The 19,954-nt window shown below is 34.4% G+C and overlaps 2 protein-coding genes and 1 long non-coding RNA gene across 3 annotated transcripts in view; 2 read left to right on the forward strand and 1 right to left on the reverse strand.

Annotated features, from left to right (window-relative positions):
• On the reverse strand, nt 1-17,263 carry LOC126749514 (dnaJ homolog subfamily C member 7-like). Its single transcript, XM_050459212.1, has 7 exons — nt 17,008-17,263; nt 12,342-12,557; nt 12,006-12,278; nt 11,665-11,797; nt 8,222-8,415; nt 4,144-4,628; nt 1-337 (listed from the first exon to the last, which is right to left on the reverse strand). The coding sequence occupies exons 1-7, from the start codon at nt 17,259-17,261 to the stop codon at nt 213-215; spliced, it is 1,680 nt and encodes a 559-aa protein (XP_050315169.1). The 5' UTR covers nt 17,262-17,263; the 3' UTR covers nt 1-212.
• LOC126749517 (uncharacterized) lies at nt 5,948-7,087 on the forward strand. Its single transcript, XR_007665093.1, has 3 exons — nt 5,948-6,095; nt 6,462-6,554; nt 6,923-7,087. It is a non-coding gene; the product is annotated as an uncharacterized LOC126749517 (long non-coding RNA).
• Nucleotides 17,256-19,954, forward strand: part of LOC126749516 (uncharacterized) — a 6,361-nt gene continuing 3,662 nt past the window's right edge. The window contains exon 1 of the mRNA XM_050459214.1: nt 17,256-17,552. Within this exon, the coding sequence (XP_050315171.1) occupies nt 17,273-17,552 (280 nt within the window). The 5' untranslated portion in view covers nt 17,256-17,272. The remainder of the gene's footprint in view (nt 17,553-19,954) is intronic.

Consider the following 19,954-nt stretch of genomic DNA (forward strand, 5'->3'; position numbering starts at 1 on the left):
TACAGCTAAACCATAAATACTTTAATAGTCATTACAGATACATGGATTAATCTGAAATTAAAAAAAAAAAACTAGAGGAAGCTATATACAAAAAAGAAACTGAAAAGGTGCGCACTCATGAAAGGCGTATAAATGTTTAAACGTTTTTAACGCGAAAAAGTATGAAGAGGAATGTACAGAACGAGAAACGTGCGTGTTTTTTTTTTGCGAATTTAACCGAACTGGAAGGAAAATCCACCGGGGAATCCGCCAAAGTTGAATTCTTGCCCGTGGGCGCCGCCGCCGCCTCCGCCCCCGGCGCTAAAGAACGACTGGAAGACCTGGGTTGGATCGATATCTGAAAAAGATAAATTAATTGAAATTCATTATTCTTCATGTTATTAAAGGAATTCAAGTCAAGGAGATAGCATAAATTATAATGTATGTTTTAGTTTTTGCTTAAAAGGACCAAATTTAAGGTCAAACAGACTTATTTATCCTAAAAGAAATGAGGAATGACCACAATTCCTTAGCATAAATAAGAAATTAATTCCAGCCTGTTGAGAAGTTACATTTTCACTGCTTGGAGAAAATGAGAAATGATTCAAAATCAATTGCCTGGAATATTGCAATATTTTCTATTTTAAAATGTTATAGTATTTCTTGTAGTATTATATGACAAATAAATGCTTTCGAATTTTAATAACCTCAATTCAAATTCGAATCTCCTTTTATTCGCCCTTGAAATGCAGAGTTATAGTTACAACACCGTAATAATGTGAAAAAGATGACAAATAAGAATCATTCCGCGATTACATGACCGATCCACAAGAGTCGTTTGAATACAACCGTGTATAAAGAAACCTGGCTGTATAAAATATTATAACCAAGTTAACATATAAATCAAATTAAATATAATTCTGACGAAGCACAAAAAATAACGGCAGAAAGTGTGCAAGAAGGGGAGAAAAGAAGAACAACTGAGGATCAAGTAAAAACAAGGTAATAAAATGTTAATTTCTATAGATAGAGAAAATATATAATATGCAAGGCAGACGAACTTTGATCGAACAACAAAAATAAAAAAATCATTTAAATTATAAGGAGTTTTTCTAAACCACCAAAGCATAAGCAATACCAATACATCAAAATACTCAAAAAACAATTTTAAATTATCTCTTTTCTCCTCCAAAAGATACGATTTAATAGAGCACTTAGGCGACATTTATTTTACTTTATGTGGAATGTATTCCACATAAATTGGCTTATCAAAATGATCTTTATTTCTAGTAAAGTGAGTATGGTTCCTGCAGTAGAAAATGAGTCATATTTTCAATATGATTCAATTGCCTGGAATAATTTGAGAATTTACTTCCGAGCAATTGAAAAAGACAAGTTTGAAAAAAATACCCAAAAAGATCTCAAATGCCTGGAATAAATAAGAAATTACTTTGAGGCAATTGAGAAATCCAATTTTGGTTGCTTGGAATAAACAAGAAATTACTACAAGAAACTTGTTTAATAAAGTATTTACTTGGGTGGTTGTTAGGTTTGGTAGTTAGTTTTAGTAGTTTACTAGTTAAATTTGGCAGCTTCCTGAAAAAAATAAGGGAGATGGGGAAAGGGAGATGGATATAACTGTCAAGGAAGGTAAAAATCTGTTAAATATTATTTAACACATGCATGTACATGTTTTGTTTTCTGTTAGGCAATATAAATAGCCGCATAAAGGTTGCAAAAACGCCGATAAAAAGAAGATTACAGAAATGCTAAAAGTACATAGATAAAGATCCGGAATTACTAAGGTTTAAAAGGCCACGCAATCATAATACGCCAAGTTTTAAGTGCAACAGTGTTAAGTTAATTGATATTAAATTAATTCACAAAAATTTTTATGATATTCCGGACAAATCGGTGCAAAACGTTAAACTTTGTCATATGCTTGCTGTTTCTTGTGCAACAAGAAAGCGTCCTAAGAAAGATGTACCAAAAAATCGTCTGCTTAATATTGCGTATTATTTAAAAACTAGAGAACAAAAAGTAGTCAGAGTGTTCCAAAAAATGTTTACATCGAGCCTAAGTGTTACAAAAGACCGAATTAACACTGTCGCAAAAGTTATCCACCAGGGAGAAGTACCCAAAGAAAAACGCGGTGGTGATAAAGTGTCGCAAAAATCAGAAGAGAAGAAAACCAAAATAAGCGAATTTATCGGTAACCTAAAGGGGACCGAAAGTCATTACAGCAGAAAGAAATCCCAAAGGATTTATTTATCATCCAATTTAAGTATTGCAAAACTACATAAGATATACAACTCAAAACATGACGAAGTGTACTAATCAAGTTTATCCATGTTTGCTAGAATCTTCTCTAGAGAATTTAACATCGGATTTTCTTCGCCTGCTGCAGATGTCTGTTCCCTTTGTGTATGCCTTAAACATAATATCAGAAAAGAAAAGGACTCTAAGAAAAAGTCTGACCTTATGATTGAACGCCGTATTCATAAGAAAAGAGCAAATGCTTTTTACCAATTGGCTAAAGAAAACCCAGAAAATTCTCTTAGCCTTTGCTTCGATATGCAGCAGGTGCACCTTTACCACGGACCCCCATTTCGGACGCCTTCTACTCACATTAACATAACTATTATGTATTTTGCTGCGTTGGAATAGCTTCTAAGGATCCTACGTTCTATATCTAGACAGAAGATCAGGCTGGACGAGGTCCAGTTGAAATTGGTTCTGCACTTTTGACACACCTAGATACTCTAAACCTTGAGAATATTGAGGTATTAAGATTATTCTGCGACGGATGTGGGGGGCAGAATAAGAATTCCCACATCGTTCATGCCCTTTGCTATTGGCTGAAAGTTAAATCCCTCCCGGGACTTAAAGAAATATGGATGACATTTCCTGTCAAAGGTCACAGTTTCCTTCCAGCCGATAGGGTCTTTGGCCGCGTGGAAAAAAAATCTGCGAAAAAATACGACAGTGGTGAAAAAAGAAGAATATTGTGAGATATATTCCCAGTTTGGTAGTGTAAAACAACTAGGAATTGATTGGAAGTTGTATAATATTAAAGAGCTGCAGGGAAGTTTGAAAAAAGTTACAGGCATTTCCGACTTTAAAAGGATACACTTACAGAAAACCAAAAAAAAGGCACAGAATATTGTAAAAGTTCAATGCCATCAAAATTACAAAGTAGTGTTTTTAAATGAAACTCCTCAACTTTTATTAAAAGCGTGAAAGACAGATCCATTTAATTTAAATGAGCTTCCGCAGGGTCGTCCATTTCCTGACAAAAAGAAAAAAAATTTAATTCATTTAATGGAACAACAGTTTGGTGCTGCATGGAAAGAAGAAGCAGACCTGACCTGGTACCTAAACTTATTATGCGAGCCCAACGAAATCAATGCTAAAGAAAATGATAATGGAGAATTTCATTGTGACTGTCTAGAGGATGACGCCGGAATGCTGATTTAAAGTTTGTTGTTAAATTTAAAAGGACTGTATTAGGGTATCATTTATTTTTCTTTGTTAAACATTATCAGGGTAATAGCATTTATTTTTGTTTATTTAACATTTTCTAAAATTACGGAAAAACTTTTAGGTAAAAAACATTTTCATTAAATATGTTTGACTGCGCAATGTGTTTCTTTTTTTTTAATAATTTTTAGAAGATAATATAAAAATTCTACGTTTGATTAGACTCATTTTGGTTAGTACTGGGCAAGCAAAAGTAGACAAATCTGTTTCATTCAAGCAAAAACCGATAAATCCATTTTTTAAATTGCAATAACTTTTTTATAAATAAACTGAAAAACATAAAATTTTCTATTATAAAATGTTTATTATAGCACCTACCCAAAACAAATTTAAATTACCAAAAAAACAGTTCGGATTTAGCACCATCAGTTTTTCGCGAATATCTCAAAATTGTTTTAAATGGATTTATCGGTTTTTATCTGATTGCTCCTTGAATTTATACGAATACGACCCATCTCTACAGTGATTTCTAGGTGATAGATATAACTTCAATATAACGCCTGTTGTCATTCTGCTTTGACGCAACAAATAAGGGAGAAATTTCTTCATTACTTTTAAGTTTTTTGTAAAAACTGACAAGCATTAGAAAGTCATTTGATTTCCATTAAAACCCTAATAACTTACCGGACATTCCTCCGTCAAAATCGTCCATATCCTGGCCGTTATCGTAACGCGCCTTCTTCTTCGGATCCGATAGAATCCCATAAGCCTCTCCGAGCTCCTTAAACTTCTTCTCTTGTTCCTTCTTCTCTAAATCGGTCGCGTTCGCGTGCCGATCCGGATGATGGATCAGCGCCCGTTTCCTGTACGCCTTCTTAATCTCGTCCTCGTTGGCGTTCCTCTCGATGCCCAATATCTTATAATAGTCCTTCCTCTTGCTCCTTTTCAGCGCCAACTTGGCCTCCTGCAACAAACGTTTATTCTCCCGGCTCTTGTCCAATTTGAAAACTTTCTCGTAATCCTTCACGGCCTCCTCGTGCTCCCCGATGTCCGAGTAGCATTTGGCACGTCTCAGTAGCGCTTTCAAGTAGAATTCGTCCAAGTTTAGGGCGGCGCTGCAGTCGGCGATCGCTTCCTTGATCTTCACTAATCTCGACAAGGCTGTGGCTCTAAATTAAATCGCACTTTTAATAAAGTAAAGTGGTCCTATGGTATGATACACGAAACAGTTTTACTATTAGGGTTAAAAACCCTAGAACAGTCTATCAAAGTTCAGGGAATTTAAGACATCTTTTAGGAAACTCAAGAGATAAAGAGTTACTTAGGTCATTTAGAGTAAAGTCAATTTAGAAAATACTATCTCCACGCTTACAGATTGAAAAAAAGAAGAAAATAACTTATTTACGTATTAAAAGGAAATATGAACTTTAATCTTTAACGGTACCTTTCATTATATTTAATTTAAGTTTTAAATACAATAATTTACTTGAGGTGTAATGGATTTTTTCATATACTTACCCAGGAGCTGAAGTTTTCGGTAGTTATATCTACTACCAAGGTAAATAAAGTTAAATTAAAAATATCAAAAAAAAATAAGCTAATCTTTTCTTTCAATCTCTCCTCCTCAGAAATTCTTTCTTAATCCGATAATAGTTAAAATACGTTTTTTATAATTTCACGGTCGATTAATACCTTGACAAACTGTTTTAAAAGATAACAAAAAATTCAAAGGTTACTTCTTTTAAAATTAAAGAGGAGTGATCCTTATGTAGTAATTTAATGATAGAAAATATTTAGCAAAGGGATCCATGTATTATTAAAATCAAATAGTGAGGAAGCATTCCAGTTTATTCTATGGTTATTGTCGAATGCATGTTGTGTAATTTTGGTTTTTTAAAAATCATTGTTTTTTAGTTTTCAAACATTTCTGTCATTGTTAAATGTTACTAATCTTGTGAGTTAAAATTGTAAGTATGTCTTTCAGGCTTTGTTAATTACTGTTATATATATGTTTTAATTCTTAAACAATAAAATATGTTATCTATCTACCTATCTAAAATTAAGAAACAATGAAATATAGGAAGAAGATCAATGTGGCTCATGTAAAATATGAAAAGGGTTGAAAAGTCAAGTTTGGCTGAACATGTTTTAATCACTGGCCATTTTGTAGCGATAGACAACTTAAAATTACTTAAACCAGTTAATAACAATTAGATGCATACGAAAGTTTAGCAATATTCATGAATTAAAAGAACCATTCTTAATAGAGATAAAGGTCTAATTCCATATAGTTCATTGCATTTCTCTATTAGATACAAGGTGTTACAGAATAATATGCCGATTGCAACGAGACCATCCTCAAGGTCGTAGCTCTTCTAATAGCTGAGATATGGCATTTTTGATGCCCATTTTTTGCCTCAAAAACGGACGTCGAAAAGGACTTTATCAGGATTTTCAAAGTGCTCTCATTCCCTTAGTTCTGCTCGGATCCTGTTATAACCCGGTGTTTTCGTAATCTAGGTGACCCAAATAAGACGCTGGTATATTTAGTTTAATTTCGAAAAAAATCAATTTTTGGTGAAAAAATTCGATACGGGGGGGTATACCCGAAAAATGAAAAAACCCAAACTTTGAAGGTCGATATCTCGGCTTCTATGGGAGCTATCGGGAAAATTCCAACGGTTTTGTCTTAGTTTCGTCGTTCTGAATCCAACGAGACCATCCGCAAGGTCGTAGCTCTTCTATTAGCCGAGATATGGCATTTTTGATGCCCATTTTTGGCCTCAAAAACGGACGTCGAAAACGACTTTTTCACGATTTTCAAAGTGCTCTCATTCCCTTAGTTCTGCTCGGATCCTGTTATAACCCGGTGTTTTCGTAATCTAGGTGACCCAAATAAGACGCTGGTATACTTAGTTTGATTTCGAAAAAAATCAATTTTTGGTGAAAAAAATCGATACGGGGGGGTATACCCGAAAAATAAAAAAACCCAAACTTTGAAGGTCGATATCTCGGCTTCTATGGGAGCTATCGGGAAAATTCCAACGGTTTTGTCTTAGTTTTGTCATTCTGAATCCAACGAGACCATCCGCAAGGTCGTAGCTCTTCTAATAGCCGAGATATGGCATTTTTGATGCCCATTTTTGGCCTCAAAAAACTGACGTCGAAAACGACTTTTTCACGGTTTTCAAAGTGCTCTCATTCCCTTAGTTCTGCTCGGATCCTGTTATAACCCGGTGTTTTCGTAATCTAGGTGACCCAAATAAGACGCTGGTATACTTAGTTTGATTTCGAAAAAAATCAATTTTTGGTGAAAAAATTCGATACGGGGGGGTATACCCGAAAAATAAAAAAAACCCAAACTTTGAAGGTCGATATCTCGGCTTCTATGGGAGCTATCGGGAAAATTCCAACGGTTTTGTCTTAGTTTCGTCATTCTGAATCCAACGAGACCATCCGCAAGGTCGTAGCTCTTCTAATAGCCGAGATATGGCATTTTTGATGCCCATTTTTGGCCTCAAAAACGGACGTCGAAAAGGACTTTTTCACGATTTTCAAAGTGCTCTCATTCCCTTAGTTTTGCTCGGATCCTGTTATAACCCGGTGTTTCCGTAATCTAGGTGACCCAAATAAGACGCTGGTATACTTAGTTTTGGCAAACTTTGGCTTGCTTCCAGATATTGGGAAAAATACCTGTGTTAAGGATCTGATTAAAAATGTGGAGCAGAGGGTCTGTAAGAGCAACAGAGCAGTCCTTAGCTAAAAAACTAGCAATTAGATCTGGGCCAGAGGTCATTTTGCTTTTAAGACACTTGCTCGCCATTATAATGTCGGTAGCCGCGAGCGCGACGACGTCTATGCGAGTTAAGGGAGGTTCAGAGACGACAGGATGATCGCTGGGAAGTGAGTTCGTGTGAAAATAATCTCCAAAAGCGGACACAATGCTGTCAAGCGTATTGTATGATTGGTTAGAAAGCTTCATTGAGCCGGGGATTTGAGACTGATATATTGTTGTAGGTTATGAAAAACCGGCAAGCCGTTCGTTAATAAAAATCGGAATATATTATCAGTTGTTACTTGTTCTGCATTACCAGAGCCACAAACGCTTCAAGGGCTTCACCAAAATATTCACCAACTTTTCCGTTTTTTTAAATAGCAAGACGTATAAGAAACTTTAACTTTACGGTCGCGCGAACATTTTTAAGAAGAAAAGTTCAAATAAAGCTGTTTGAAATGTCCTAAACAGAGTGTTAAATAACTAAATAATACTAAAGTGTTGTGGTGACCACTTTCAACAGCTAATCATTTTTGTTCACCTATTTTTCTTTGGTAAAATAATGTATGGATCTAATGTTTTTCAAAAAAATTTACTCTACGTTCCTACGGACCCCACTGGTTAAACAAAAAAAAAATCTTCCACATCAACAAATGGCTGTTGATAGTCAAAGGGTGTGTGCCAAATTGCATAAGCATATCTGGAAAATTATTAAAGTTATGGTGAAACCTTGTAACTCAAAAGTGAGCTTTTCTTCTTAAAATCACCTAAGTAATTAACACCCTTAAGGATTAACTTACCACTTATTCTGTAACACCCTGTATAAGAACACTTGTAAATAGGTTAAGTTCAGTTTAAATTTTCTCCTGAAAATGCTCTTAAAACATCCTTAGCGAAACACGTGTCGAGAATAAAATGAAAAGTTTTGGTTAGTAGTAAAACTGTTTTTTGCGATTTTTATAAAAGGTTTCAATCAATCGGTGCTACCTGTTAAAGTATAGTTTGGCGTTGGTCTTTTTGTTCAAGGGGTCGATTTCTAGGGCTTCGGTGTACAGTTTAACCGCGTCAGCAAATTTGCAGAATTTAAAGGCCTCGTTTCCCTCCTCTTTTTTCTTTTTTAACTGTTTGGCTCGCTTGTATTGTTCCATCGCTTTAGAGTGGTCCGGAGCCAATCTGAGCACCTAAAACGATTACATTACTCATTTATATTTATTGGAAACTTTTAGGCCATATATAAATTAAAAGGGAAAAACCTGAAGGAGTATAATGAAATCGGCCTTCTCTTTACAGTCTTCATAATTTCATTGAAATAATTAAATTTCCTGAAAGGAATTAAATGAAGCAAGAAAAAAACCCACGCTAATTGACGACTCTTTGCCCTGTTTTAATTTCACGTACACGTCGAATGTTACTTTTAAATTTGAGATAAATACAATAAAATCCTGTAAATCGATAACAAAAAGTCAAAGACTCATCACTCTTTATGATATTTAAGGATTATCCATACCAATATCATTTTTTTTAACTGCTGATGAGAAGTATTATAAAGAGTCCTTATATCATATAAGTATGCTAATGATATTCAGATTTATTTGGTTTATTATAGATTATTAATTATTAAAATTGGAAAAAAAATCAATGATAGCTTAATAGTCATTTCTCACTAGGCAGAACATAATTCCTTACTAATAATTAATCCACAAAAAACTGAAGCTTATCTTATTCTTCAGATATCTTATATAAACTAATAACTTTCATATAAACATAGACATGGGTCTAGACTATACATGGATCAAGACTTAAAGTTACATTTCAAATGAAAGAAAAAAAAGAATCACTAATCCTCGCAATTCCCAATTATTTAGACACTGTATGTTTTATGGAATATAATCAATTTAAGCTACAAAAAATACAAAATACTCAGATGTGATCCATTTATGGAACAGATCAGTCAGCATGTTGTGGAGCTCTATAAGGGAAATAAATATTGAATATTATATTATGGTTGTTGTAATTAATAATTCTATTATTATTATAATAATTTGGTAGTTGTTAAAAACTGCCATATGGATCGGTTACCTATTGTGTTTTGTATGAGTCAATAAAAGATTTATTATTATTAAATTCCAGTTCACACTGGAGTGATAAAACCCACTAAAAAAATCAAAATTTCCTCCTAAATAGGCCCGGATTTAATTGAGGCGGCAAAGGGATATATGTGAATACTTTTCCAGTGGAGACATCTATCTGCAGAAAAAAAAAGATAGCCAACAAATCTTTGATGACTATTGGAACTTGGAGTCATGGAATCTACAAACGGCATTCCTTACCGCATGGTATGCACCTAAAAAAGTAACTGTTGAGCCACGTAAACAAGTGAGCGTTAATATATTATTAAAGGGAAAAAGAGTGTGTGAACTCTTTTTGTTAAAAACTCTAAATATAAGTCAGAAACGATACGATAACGTTTTAAAAAAGAGAAAGCCCACAGGGGTAGCACCAATCGACCAACGTGGTAAACATACTACAGCAAATAAGATTCCGGACAACGATATTGCAGTAATAATGGGCCACATTGGATCATTTCCAAGGTACTCGAGCCATTATTCACGTGTAAAAAATCCAAATACGAAGTATTTAACTAAGCATTCACAAAATGTATACCCTTTATTTGCAGTATTGCCGGGACAATAACGTTCAAAACCCTGTTAAAGAGAGCTTCTATAGATATATTTTTACAACGAAATTTAATCTGGGTTTCAAACGGCCCTATACTGATACATGTACAATATGCGATACACTTGAAAATAAAATCAGTAATGACATTAATCCTGAGGTTGTGAATGATAGTAAAGTTCAGAAAGAGATTCACTTACGAAAAGCTGAAAAGGCTAGATCAGCTAAAAATGATGCTAAGAAACTTGCTAACGATAATCCTAATACTGTAAATGCAATATGTTTTGATCTTGAAAAGACTCTCCCTACGCCTGTATTAACCTGTAGTAAGGTGTACTATCTCTGGCAACTGTGGACTTACAATTTTGCGGTACATAATCTTGCAAATGATCAGGCATCAATGTTTATGTGGCACGAGGGTGAAGCGTCTAAGGGATCCCAAGAAATTGGATCATGTCTATTGAAATATGTTCTGCAGCAACTTCCTAATTCAATAGAACATATCATCGCATTTAGCGATAATGCAGGGGGTCAAAATAAAAATCACAACATCATAAAATTCTGAAGACATATTGTTCAGACAACGTCAGTTTGTAGAGTTGACCATAAATTTTTAGTTTCTGGTCACTCCTATATGGAGTGCGACCAAGATTTTGGACTAATCGAAAAGTCAAAGAAAAAAAAACAATATATTTTTGTCCCCGATGATTGGAACAAAGTAGTAGCTCAAGCAAGTCAAAAGTTCACTCTTGTACGAATGAGAAATGAAGATTTTGTGTCAGTTGAAGAAATAAAAAAAGGGATAAAAAACAGTATTCCAGGAATACGTAGTATTCAGTGGTTGCGACTGGAAAAAGATAAACCCCACATACTTCAATACAAAAACAGTTTGAATGAGGACATGGATTTTGAGGAGTATTTTGACCTTAGAAACCAGAAAAAGGGTCGTCCAAATATCCAATTTGAGCTTAAGTTGTTGCATCCTGAGCCACCATCTATAAAAACCGCAAAATATGAGAACCTTCAGCAACGCCTTCAGTTTATTCCCCCTATAAACCATAACTTTTATTCATCACTAAAACACCATGGAACCGCGAAAAAAACTGTAGCCTCAGCAACAAACGAAAATGGAGAAGAAAGAAGCGAGGCCACCACTAGCCAAAGATACACAGTTGCAGAAAATTCTGAAAATGTTTCAGCTGAATGGGAATCCAATGATGAATAGAAGGAGCGAGTGTTGTGATCTACATTAAAACTTTTAAAAATGTTTAGTTTTGTATTCATTAACTTTTTGTCAATAAACTTTCGATTTCATCAGTCTGTTATTTTACTATTTTATAATAATTTACGATCCCCCTTTACAAAATGGCTTGCATTCATTTTAGCAATCATAGATAAAGAAATAAAGCAGATTATAATGTAAGTAATATTCAAAAATAAAGTGTTAAATAAAAAGAAAATTCCACTCTTAGATGCAAAGGGGTGTAAGTGATACACACCTTTACTTTAAGCCCTGTATTCATCAATTTACCAACTTAAATGCATTAAAATATATGCAAATAATCTTTACATACATTAGAAAGTTAAAAAAAAAATAGGTTAATTCTATTTAAATCGCCGTGAGTTTTTTACAGAGCTTAAACTTTGAACAAGTTTTTCTCAAAATGCATAAATGTGTACTTACACCCCTTTGCATCTAACCGCCTCAATTATAAAAAAACCGTTTATCGATTAAGCCACTTTTATGAAAATACCTGTTGAAAATGACTGAACGCTTTGTCGATGTTATCTTCATAGTACAAGCACAACCCCCTGACATAAATTGCATCGGCACTTCCCTTATTTACGTGTAAAATGTCGTTGGCGATCTCCTGAGATTCCTGGTATCTAAAACAATAAATAAACTGCCTCACATTCTCTGTTATAATAGAAAAATTTCACTACACTTCCAAAGGCTGCTTTTTAAATAGTATTTTATATATAAATAAACCATTATTTCAGTAGACGTTAAAAGTTGAGAAACACAAAATCCATACAAATAGGAAAGGATACACAAAATATCTTTACAAGGATAACAAGTTAAAATGGTGATTACCTGCCCAAATACGCCAAACATTCGGCCTTCATCAGTTTGTATTTTTCGCAAGTGGGCGCCTCGTCCAAGCACCTGTCCATACAATAAACCACTTTCCGAAAATCTTTGCCCTCAAACGCCTTGGCGCCGTCCTCTTCGAATTGTTTTATCTTTTGTATCGATTTTAGCTCGTTTGTGGCCGATCCGGTTTGCAGCTGTTCGGCCGTTTTTACTGCGGACTCTGCGGTCACCAAATCACCCAAGTTGATCGCACATTTGGCGATCCTCGTATATCTAAAAATATGGTTTTAAGATAACGTTATGTACCAAAATCGGTATTAAATCCTATAGTAGTACCCTTTCAGAAACTTCGGATCTAGCTGTACACTTTTGCGGGCATCGTCTAAAGCCTCCCGATACTTATTGAGCATCATATAGCAGGCGGCCCTGTTGCCATAATAAGCTGGAGTGTCCGGGCAGAGGTTGATGGCCTCAGTGTAAAATGGAAGAGCCGATCTGTACTGTTTGACTTTGAATAGTTGGTTTCCGTTCTCTTTTTTCAGTTCTGCCATTCTTAAGTTAGGAAGAAATAAATTGTAGTTTTACAGGTTTACCTCAACTAGCATATTTATAATGATTATCAGGCTTTTTCTAAAATTAGATTAATATGTAAAATAATGACACAGGCAAATCATAGTACTTATATTTATATATTAAGAAAGTAATATAAAATCTAGCAAAGAATTTTCAAGATATGTTAATTGCAAAAAGGAAAATGAGTTGCCAAAGAGCTTTCTTTCTTTATGGTGATACAAACACATATTCTTGAATTGTTTGCTCACACTTCAACACTTTCCATATGCAACAGAATTACTCACTTTAAATTTTTCATTTATGGATATATTTAAACAATTATTAGATAAGTTGAATAATGGTCTTGGATGGATTAAAAGTTTTATTTCTTAAAAAACACCAAATTTCTTCTCTCTGAAATAATCTGCTATTTATTTAATTTTTCACTGTCATTCGGCACTTATCCAACTATATGGAAAATATTATAGATAACGCCAATATTTAAATCAGTTTACCAATGTGATATATTAAATTGCATAGGCCTACTAGTAAAGCATCTTTGTTAGCAAAAATAGTGATCTCAAACAAAACAACACGTCACTTTGAAAATATTTTTTCAGTGGCCCAACATGGATTTGTAAAGGGAAGATCTACAGTGACAAATTTAGTAAGATTTGGTAAAAACTGTCGAAGTTGACTCAGTCAGCAAGGATTTTAGTAAGGAATTGTTCGACACAATTAACATTTATGGATGTGAATCAATATCATTAAAAAAATTAAGTCGTGAGAGTGCCTGAAACTTAAAACTATACAAATAAATTTATAGCTTAGCGGATTCTCAAGAATTGCAGAGGAACCTAAATTGTTTTACTCTCTGGCTTGAAATAAATGATCTAAAATAAAATATTAAAAACTGTAAAGTTATTTCTGTGCCTTACAGTTATAATTTTTCCCTAATCACTGCTTGATCAAACACTAGAGAGAGTAAATAAATAATAAATGTAAAAATGTTTTGTGTAGAAAAATGTTTTGAATGTTGTGCAACATTTTTAGGACTTAAATGTATATGTTTTAGCAATATATAGGTCTCCATCAGGAAATTTCCAACAATTCCTAAATTCAATTGAATCAATTATAAATAAAATTGGTATACATAAAAAAAATTTTTTTGTAGGAGATGTCCACTTCAATACTGATCAGCAGAATTTCCTTGACCTTTCTGACATCATGGGGAGCTATGGTTTTCAACAAACTATAACAGACCAAACAAAGGCTGGAGCTTGTCTGGACAACTTTTTTATAAATTTCAGTACTGATTCCTTTAAATCCAGTGTGTTCCATATTGGGATATCAGATCATCTTGGACAGGAGCTTGAAGTGATCGTTGAGAGTATTATTGGTGCACCACCATAAGGTATGTAGGCCTGTGACCCAAGGAGATATGTTCTCTTTCTTTAAACTGGTTTCCTCATATAACTGGAATTTTGTGACAGAGGAGAGTATAGCTGTCAATGACTGTTTCAAAATATTTCTATTTTCTCTAGAAAAAGCATATACTCAATCTTTTCCCCTGAAAACATATAGGGTGAGGACCGATCAGAGAAATACAATAACTTGGCCTGACAATAACCTAAAAGCCATGCGGGATCATCTACAGCTGCCGAGTGAAGTGACTCGACAGTGCAAAAACAGAAATTTTGAGGGGGAGTTTAAGGACTTTCAAAAAGTTTATAGAGCTGCTATACAGGGGGCAAAAATAAAAGCCAATGATAAATTCATCTCATCAGCTTCTAATCCAACTAAGGCCGTATGGTAAGTTGTTAATAGTAGTGTAGGTACGTCAAAAACGAAAAAATCTCATGAAAGTACTTTAACGGCTGACGATTTCAATAATTTCTTGTCACGTATTGCCCATGATACTGTTAGAGACATTCCACTGTCGCTAAGTCTCTCTGTTCTGGGTATGCCGGAGAATGTGTTCTCTTTCTCTCCTGTATCATTCATAGAAGTAAGAGAGATTATTGATGGCTTAAAAAATAAGACTAGTCAAGACATCTATGGGCTAAATTAATTAAGTCTGTTAAAAACATTATCATAGCTCCAGTAACAAAACTAATAAACAGATGCTTCAGGGAGCACACTTTTCCAGGTGTGCTCGGATCAGCCAAGGTAATACCTATTTTTAAAAAGGGTGATCCTGATAGGCCCGAGAACTATATACCGTCCTATCTCCTTGCTGCCCATAATCTCAAAAATCTTTGAAAAATGTATTGCTGCTCAACTTGTGAAACTTTTTGAGGGTAACAATCTTTTCACGTCCAGCCAGTTTGGTTTCAGGAAGTACCACTATGGCCATTTTAGACTTAGTTGATTACTTGTTAAATGCTTTTAATAACTTGCAATGTGGCAGTGTCTTGTTCTGCGATCTGAGCAAGGCATTCGACTATTGTTGCAAAAACTTTCTAAATATGGACTAAGTCCCAACAGTGTTAAACTTCTCGCTTCCTATCTGGCCAATAGAGGTCAGATGGTAAGTGTTGGTGGGGTGTCATCAGCAAAAAGTGGGATAACCATAGATCTGTTTTGGGGCCTATCCTCTTTTTGATCTATATAAATGACCTACCACTAACTGAACAGTGGCATGTGCCGAAGATACTCTTGAGACCGTGGAGAGCAAATTGAGAGTATTGCAGAGGGGGGAATTCAGGAATGGTTTAACATGAACCAATTGCATCTCAATGCAGACAAGACCAACAAAGTTATTTTTACTCTGAGACCAGCTGACATATCAAAGGATTTTTCTATTAAGTTTCTGGGAGTTTTATTGGATCCTCTACTTCACTGGCATTCCCACATTAATATTGTTGCCGGAAGGCTAAAAACATCTATATATGCCCTTCGTCGCCTAGCTGGATATAGAAGGCTGGCATAAGAACAGCCTATTTTGGCACCTTCCATCCCATAGCCACATATGCTATTCTAGCGTGGGGTCACAAACAAAAAGGTTGTTTTCACTACAAAAAAGGGCAATCAGAATTTTGGGTAGGCTGAGTTGCAGGGAGGATTGTAGATCTGTTTTCTCTATGAAGGAAATACTTACCCTACCTTCCGTATATATATTGGAAATTCTTTTATGGGTACACAAGAATAGGGATTGGTATAAAGTACATGGTGATGTACACAACTATGGTACTAGAAACACAAATAGGCTAGTTCCAATTTACCAACGCTCAACAAGGTGTCAGAGTGGTCCCGGATTTCTAGCTATTAAGTTATATAATAAATCCTATTCCTATCGACTATGTGGATTTAGATTTGGAACATTTTAAGAATAAAATCAAACAAATTCTAGTCTCTAATGAACCTTCTATTCAACTGAAGAGTTTTTAAGCTTCACATTCTATCTGTGATATTGAGTACCTACTAATATATCGCACTTTATTTAAGACATATTGTGATGTGTGTGAATACTATTTTGTATATTGGCATTAATAAATTGATTGATTGATTAATTGATTGAAATTCTTTAAGAGCAGAGAGGTAGTCGTGATCTCAATTTTAACATTCTTAGATGCTGTTGCTGTTAAGTATAATAATTGTAAATGGTTAGCTGTTTTTTCTTTATAGTACTGACCAGTCCGTTAATAAACAATTTGAATTCTGTGATGTACAACAAAAATAAAACAGGCCCTAGAATAGAGCCTGTTGCTGGCAAACACACCTTTCAAACAACACAAATTGACTGTGGTGAGTCAGATAGAACCAAACTAAATGAAGACTTTTGCAGTAGTCATTTAATTTTTTTAGAAGAATATAATGCTAAATACAATCAAAGGCTCTCGATAACTCATAAATCACCTTCCCACACAAATCACAGGTTGAATGCAACTTCCTAGAGCCATGGGGTCTTTCAGAGAACAACGAACCGAGTACACCTTCAATCTGTATCTTAATCAAAGTTTAGCAAAATAGGGCAATGATTTTCAACAATCAACTTGGGACACTTCTTATGAAATTTTTTTTTTTTTTGCAACATAATATATCATTCAATGTTCAGGTAATTGCAACATGCAAATGCAAACAAATTTAGATTTATGTAGCAATCACACATGATTATTATGTGGGTTGTAATAGGTGATATAGACCTCTGAATATTTTGCTAAAAATAAACATCACCTTTAAAGCAGAAATCCCTGGGAGAACCTCAAGATAACGCATTTATCGTGAAACGACAATGCATTTAATTTATTTCATCCATTACCTCGTAAAATGAACGTACAGGAAACGTATGTATAACAATAATAGTAGGAAGTGCATTAACCCAACAACAAAAATGGGGAAACAAAGGATGAGGGTTCAGGGTGACTTTTAAGAGTGTAAATATATACAAATGGCACATCGAATTAAAGCTCAGAATGTCCGCTTTTAAATGCAATAAAAATTTACTTACTCGTCGGCACTTTTAAGTAGAATTTCATCGTTTTCCTGGCAATCCATGATAACGTCGTCCACAACCTCCACCATTTTGGAAATGTGCGATCGATTCGATGACGTTTGGCGCACGCAGCCCGACATCTTAACTTTCCCGCCAATCAGGTTCCTTCTTCCCCTTCCGGTCGATGCGTTTGAATATTTGGCGCCAAACACATTTAAGGGAGAAAATGGACAACAAATTTTGTATTGAGGATGACAATAGTTGCTCATAAATTTGAAAAATGAAAAATGTCAAAAAAGCACCTGCCGCAACAGTCATGGTCACGAAAAGGGACGCGCTTTTTTATCAAATATCCACCTTGCCGACTAGTTATGTGCCGAAAATTGAGGATTATCCTTTAAAGCTAGACGATGGGACTGAGAAACATAAAATATCCGCTTTCAATGTGCCTCCGGTGCAGAAAAAAGAGGCCAAGTTGTCCCAGTGGGAGTATCTGGACGCCGAGAAAGTGGAAACGTTGCTCAAACTGACCGATCAAAAGGAAATTTTCGAGTATATTGGTAAATGCCCCCATGATATAAATTATCCATCCATATATATTATTCCATATATATATATATCCATATATAATTATTCCATCATAAGGAAGAATGTTTACAAATGTGGAAAACTTCTACAGGGTGTTAGTGTTACAGAATAAGATGCTGATCCTTTTTGATGCAGGATATTGTTTTAAAGTTTAACCAGCGGCGCACACAGGCGAAATTCGGGGAAAAGCCGGCCATAAATCGGAAATACCAACTTCCCAATTAAGGCCTATTCTGAGTATAATTCTGTTATCTAGTTATCTATTACCCTTTTGTTTTTCGTCTTGTCACTTGCAGAAATATTTTAGTTGAAAGTTGATGTTCGTGGAGACTATTTCATTGTGATTCAAAAGCGCCTGTAAAAAGTAGTAATTTAAATTTAGTTTTTCGGCAAAGTGTGGGTGAAAATTTTGTAAAGCAGCAATGGAGCCTATTGCTAGTGATAAGTAGAATATTAAAAATTATATCTATTAATTAAAAATATTTCTTTACTTTTTTTTATTACTGATTTTTTGAAAAGTTAACAGTTAATTTTTTTAAAAAAATTAAATTTCTGATCTTTTGCTAAACTAAAAGTATGATTTCGCGTAATTTCCCGAGTTTAAATTATTGCTTAATAAGTCCTTTGTAAGATCCAATCTTAAGTTGATAATTTGGGATCTTGACGAAAAAATATTTTTAAAGATTTGTAGTCCGGGTCCAAATTCGTATAAAATGCTATTGTAGGTCCAAAACGCAAGAAATAATTTTCTGCTACTAACTTGAAGAATAAATTAATTTTTATAAAATAAAACATCATTTAATAGAAAATTTAATATAGAAATAAAAAAATTGCCATATGGGTTTAAAATTCAATATGGCAACCAATTTTAAATGGCAAAATCTTATGAAAAATAATTAACAAAATTACTTATTATTTCAGGGACAGCAACAAAATCTGCTTGGTTTAAAAGAAGCCAACTTGTCAGTTGGTTAGGAATTTGTCAGTCCAAGAAAAGAATGGAGCAGTGCCGTTATTTGGTAGAAAAAGTGACCTCTACCATGCGAGTTGAACGCTTGTCAGAAGAGTCTTCAAAAGTCATATATAAATTCATCGAGAAATATGACACAAATTGGTCATCAGCATCAAGAAATAAAACTGCATTTGAAAATAAAAATCGAGATTGCTTAAATATTGAGTTGGAATTTTCTTCTGCAATGAATGAAGCTCAACCAGCCGAAATGCAGGATACAACTCTATCGAGTAGAGGGAGGCCATTCACTGGATTTTTAGATTTAAGTGACCGATCAAAAAGAATAAGAACTGAACATATGCGAGCAGATCGAAGCCCTGAAGAACTAACATTTGCTGCTCAAATGAAGTTTAGGTCCGAAGGTAAACTGGATGAAGCAGATGTGTTAAAAAATGTTGCATTCACATCACCAACCTGTGCATCGAAATATAAAAAATCTCTTGAAAAAGAATGTGAAATACCATTTTCAGCGGACGAAGCCTTATCGCTTTTTGTAGAGGCTAAATTGACAAAATTTCAATACAATCTTATAAGAAATTCGGCAAAAGCCATAGGTCAACTCTTTATCCTAATTATGAGTCAATAACTGCCGCAAAAAAAAAGGTGCTACCCAGAAAACCTAAACATTTCTGAGGATGTTGCTGAAGTGCCTCTTCAAAGTTTGCTGGATCATACATCTTTAAGGTTATTTGAGTCCCTAAAAGAAGTTTTAAATTCTTTAAACCAAGAAAAATATAATAATTTAAATTTAATTTGCAAATGGGGGTGTGACGGGAGTTCTGGGATGAGTCAATACAAACAGCAGTTTGCAGAGTCCAATATTTCAGATGCTAATATCTTTTTAACATCAATGGTACCAATTCAGCTCATTAACGGTGATCCGAAATCAAAAGATAAGTTTGTAATCTGGGAAAATCCCAGAACTTCCTCCACACGATTCTGTAGACCTCTTAGAGTCCAGTTTAGGCATGAAACAACAGAGTTATCAGTGAGAGAAAAGCAATATTTTGACCAACAAATTTTAGATTTGCAACCAACAAAGCTTGATATTCAAGGAAACAATGTATTTTTAAAACACATTTTATATTTTACAATGATAGATGGCAAATTGTGTAATGCTGTTACTGAAAATACTTCACCTCAGAGATGCTATTTGTGTAATCTAACATCCAAATATTTTAACAATATCGATAAGGTTTTAAAACAGAAAATTGCTGACGAATCTAGGTTTCAATTTGGTTTGTCATCTTTACATGCTTGGATTCGTTTTTTTGAGTATTTGCTGCATCTATCTTATAAGATGGAATTTAAGCAATGACAAGCGCGAGGCCAGGAAAACAAAGAAAAACTTGCAAATGCCAA

Source organism: Anthonomus grandis, unplaced genomic scaffold, assembly GCF_022605725.1.
Source record: "Anthonomus grandis grandis unplaced genomic scaffold, icAntGran1.3 ctg00000184.1___fragment_3, whole genome shotgun sequence".
NCBI lineage: Eukaryota > Metazoa > Arthropoda > Insecta > Coleoptera > Curculionidae > Anthonomus > Anthonomus grandis.

What these genes read in the sequence shown, in the direction of transcription:
- LOC126749514 (XM_050459212.1), bottom strand. Translation starts at nt 17,261, where the DNA reads ATGAGCAACTATTGTCATCCTCAATACAAAATTTGTTGTCCATTTTCT. An exon ending in CTACTTAAAAGTGCCGACGA is followed by an intron (nt 12,558 to 17,007) that starts GTAAGTAAATTT and finishes TCCTAACTTAAG; the next exon opens with AATGGCAGAACTGAAAAAAG. An exon ending in TTTTGACGGAGGAATGTCCG is followed by an intron (nt 338 to 4,143) that starts GTAAGTTATTAG and finishes TATCTTTTTCAG; the next exon opens with ATATCGATCCAACCCAGGTC.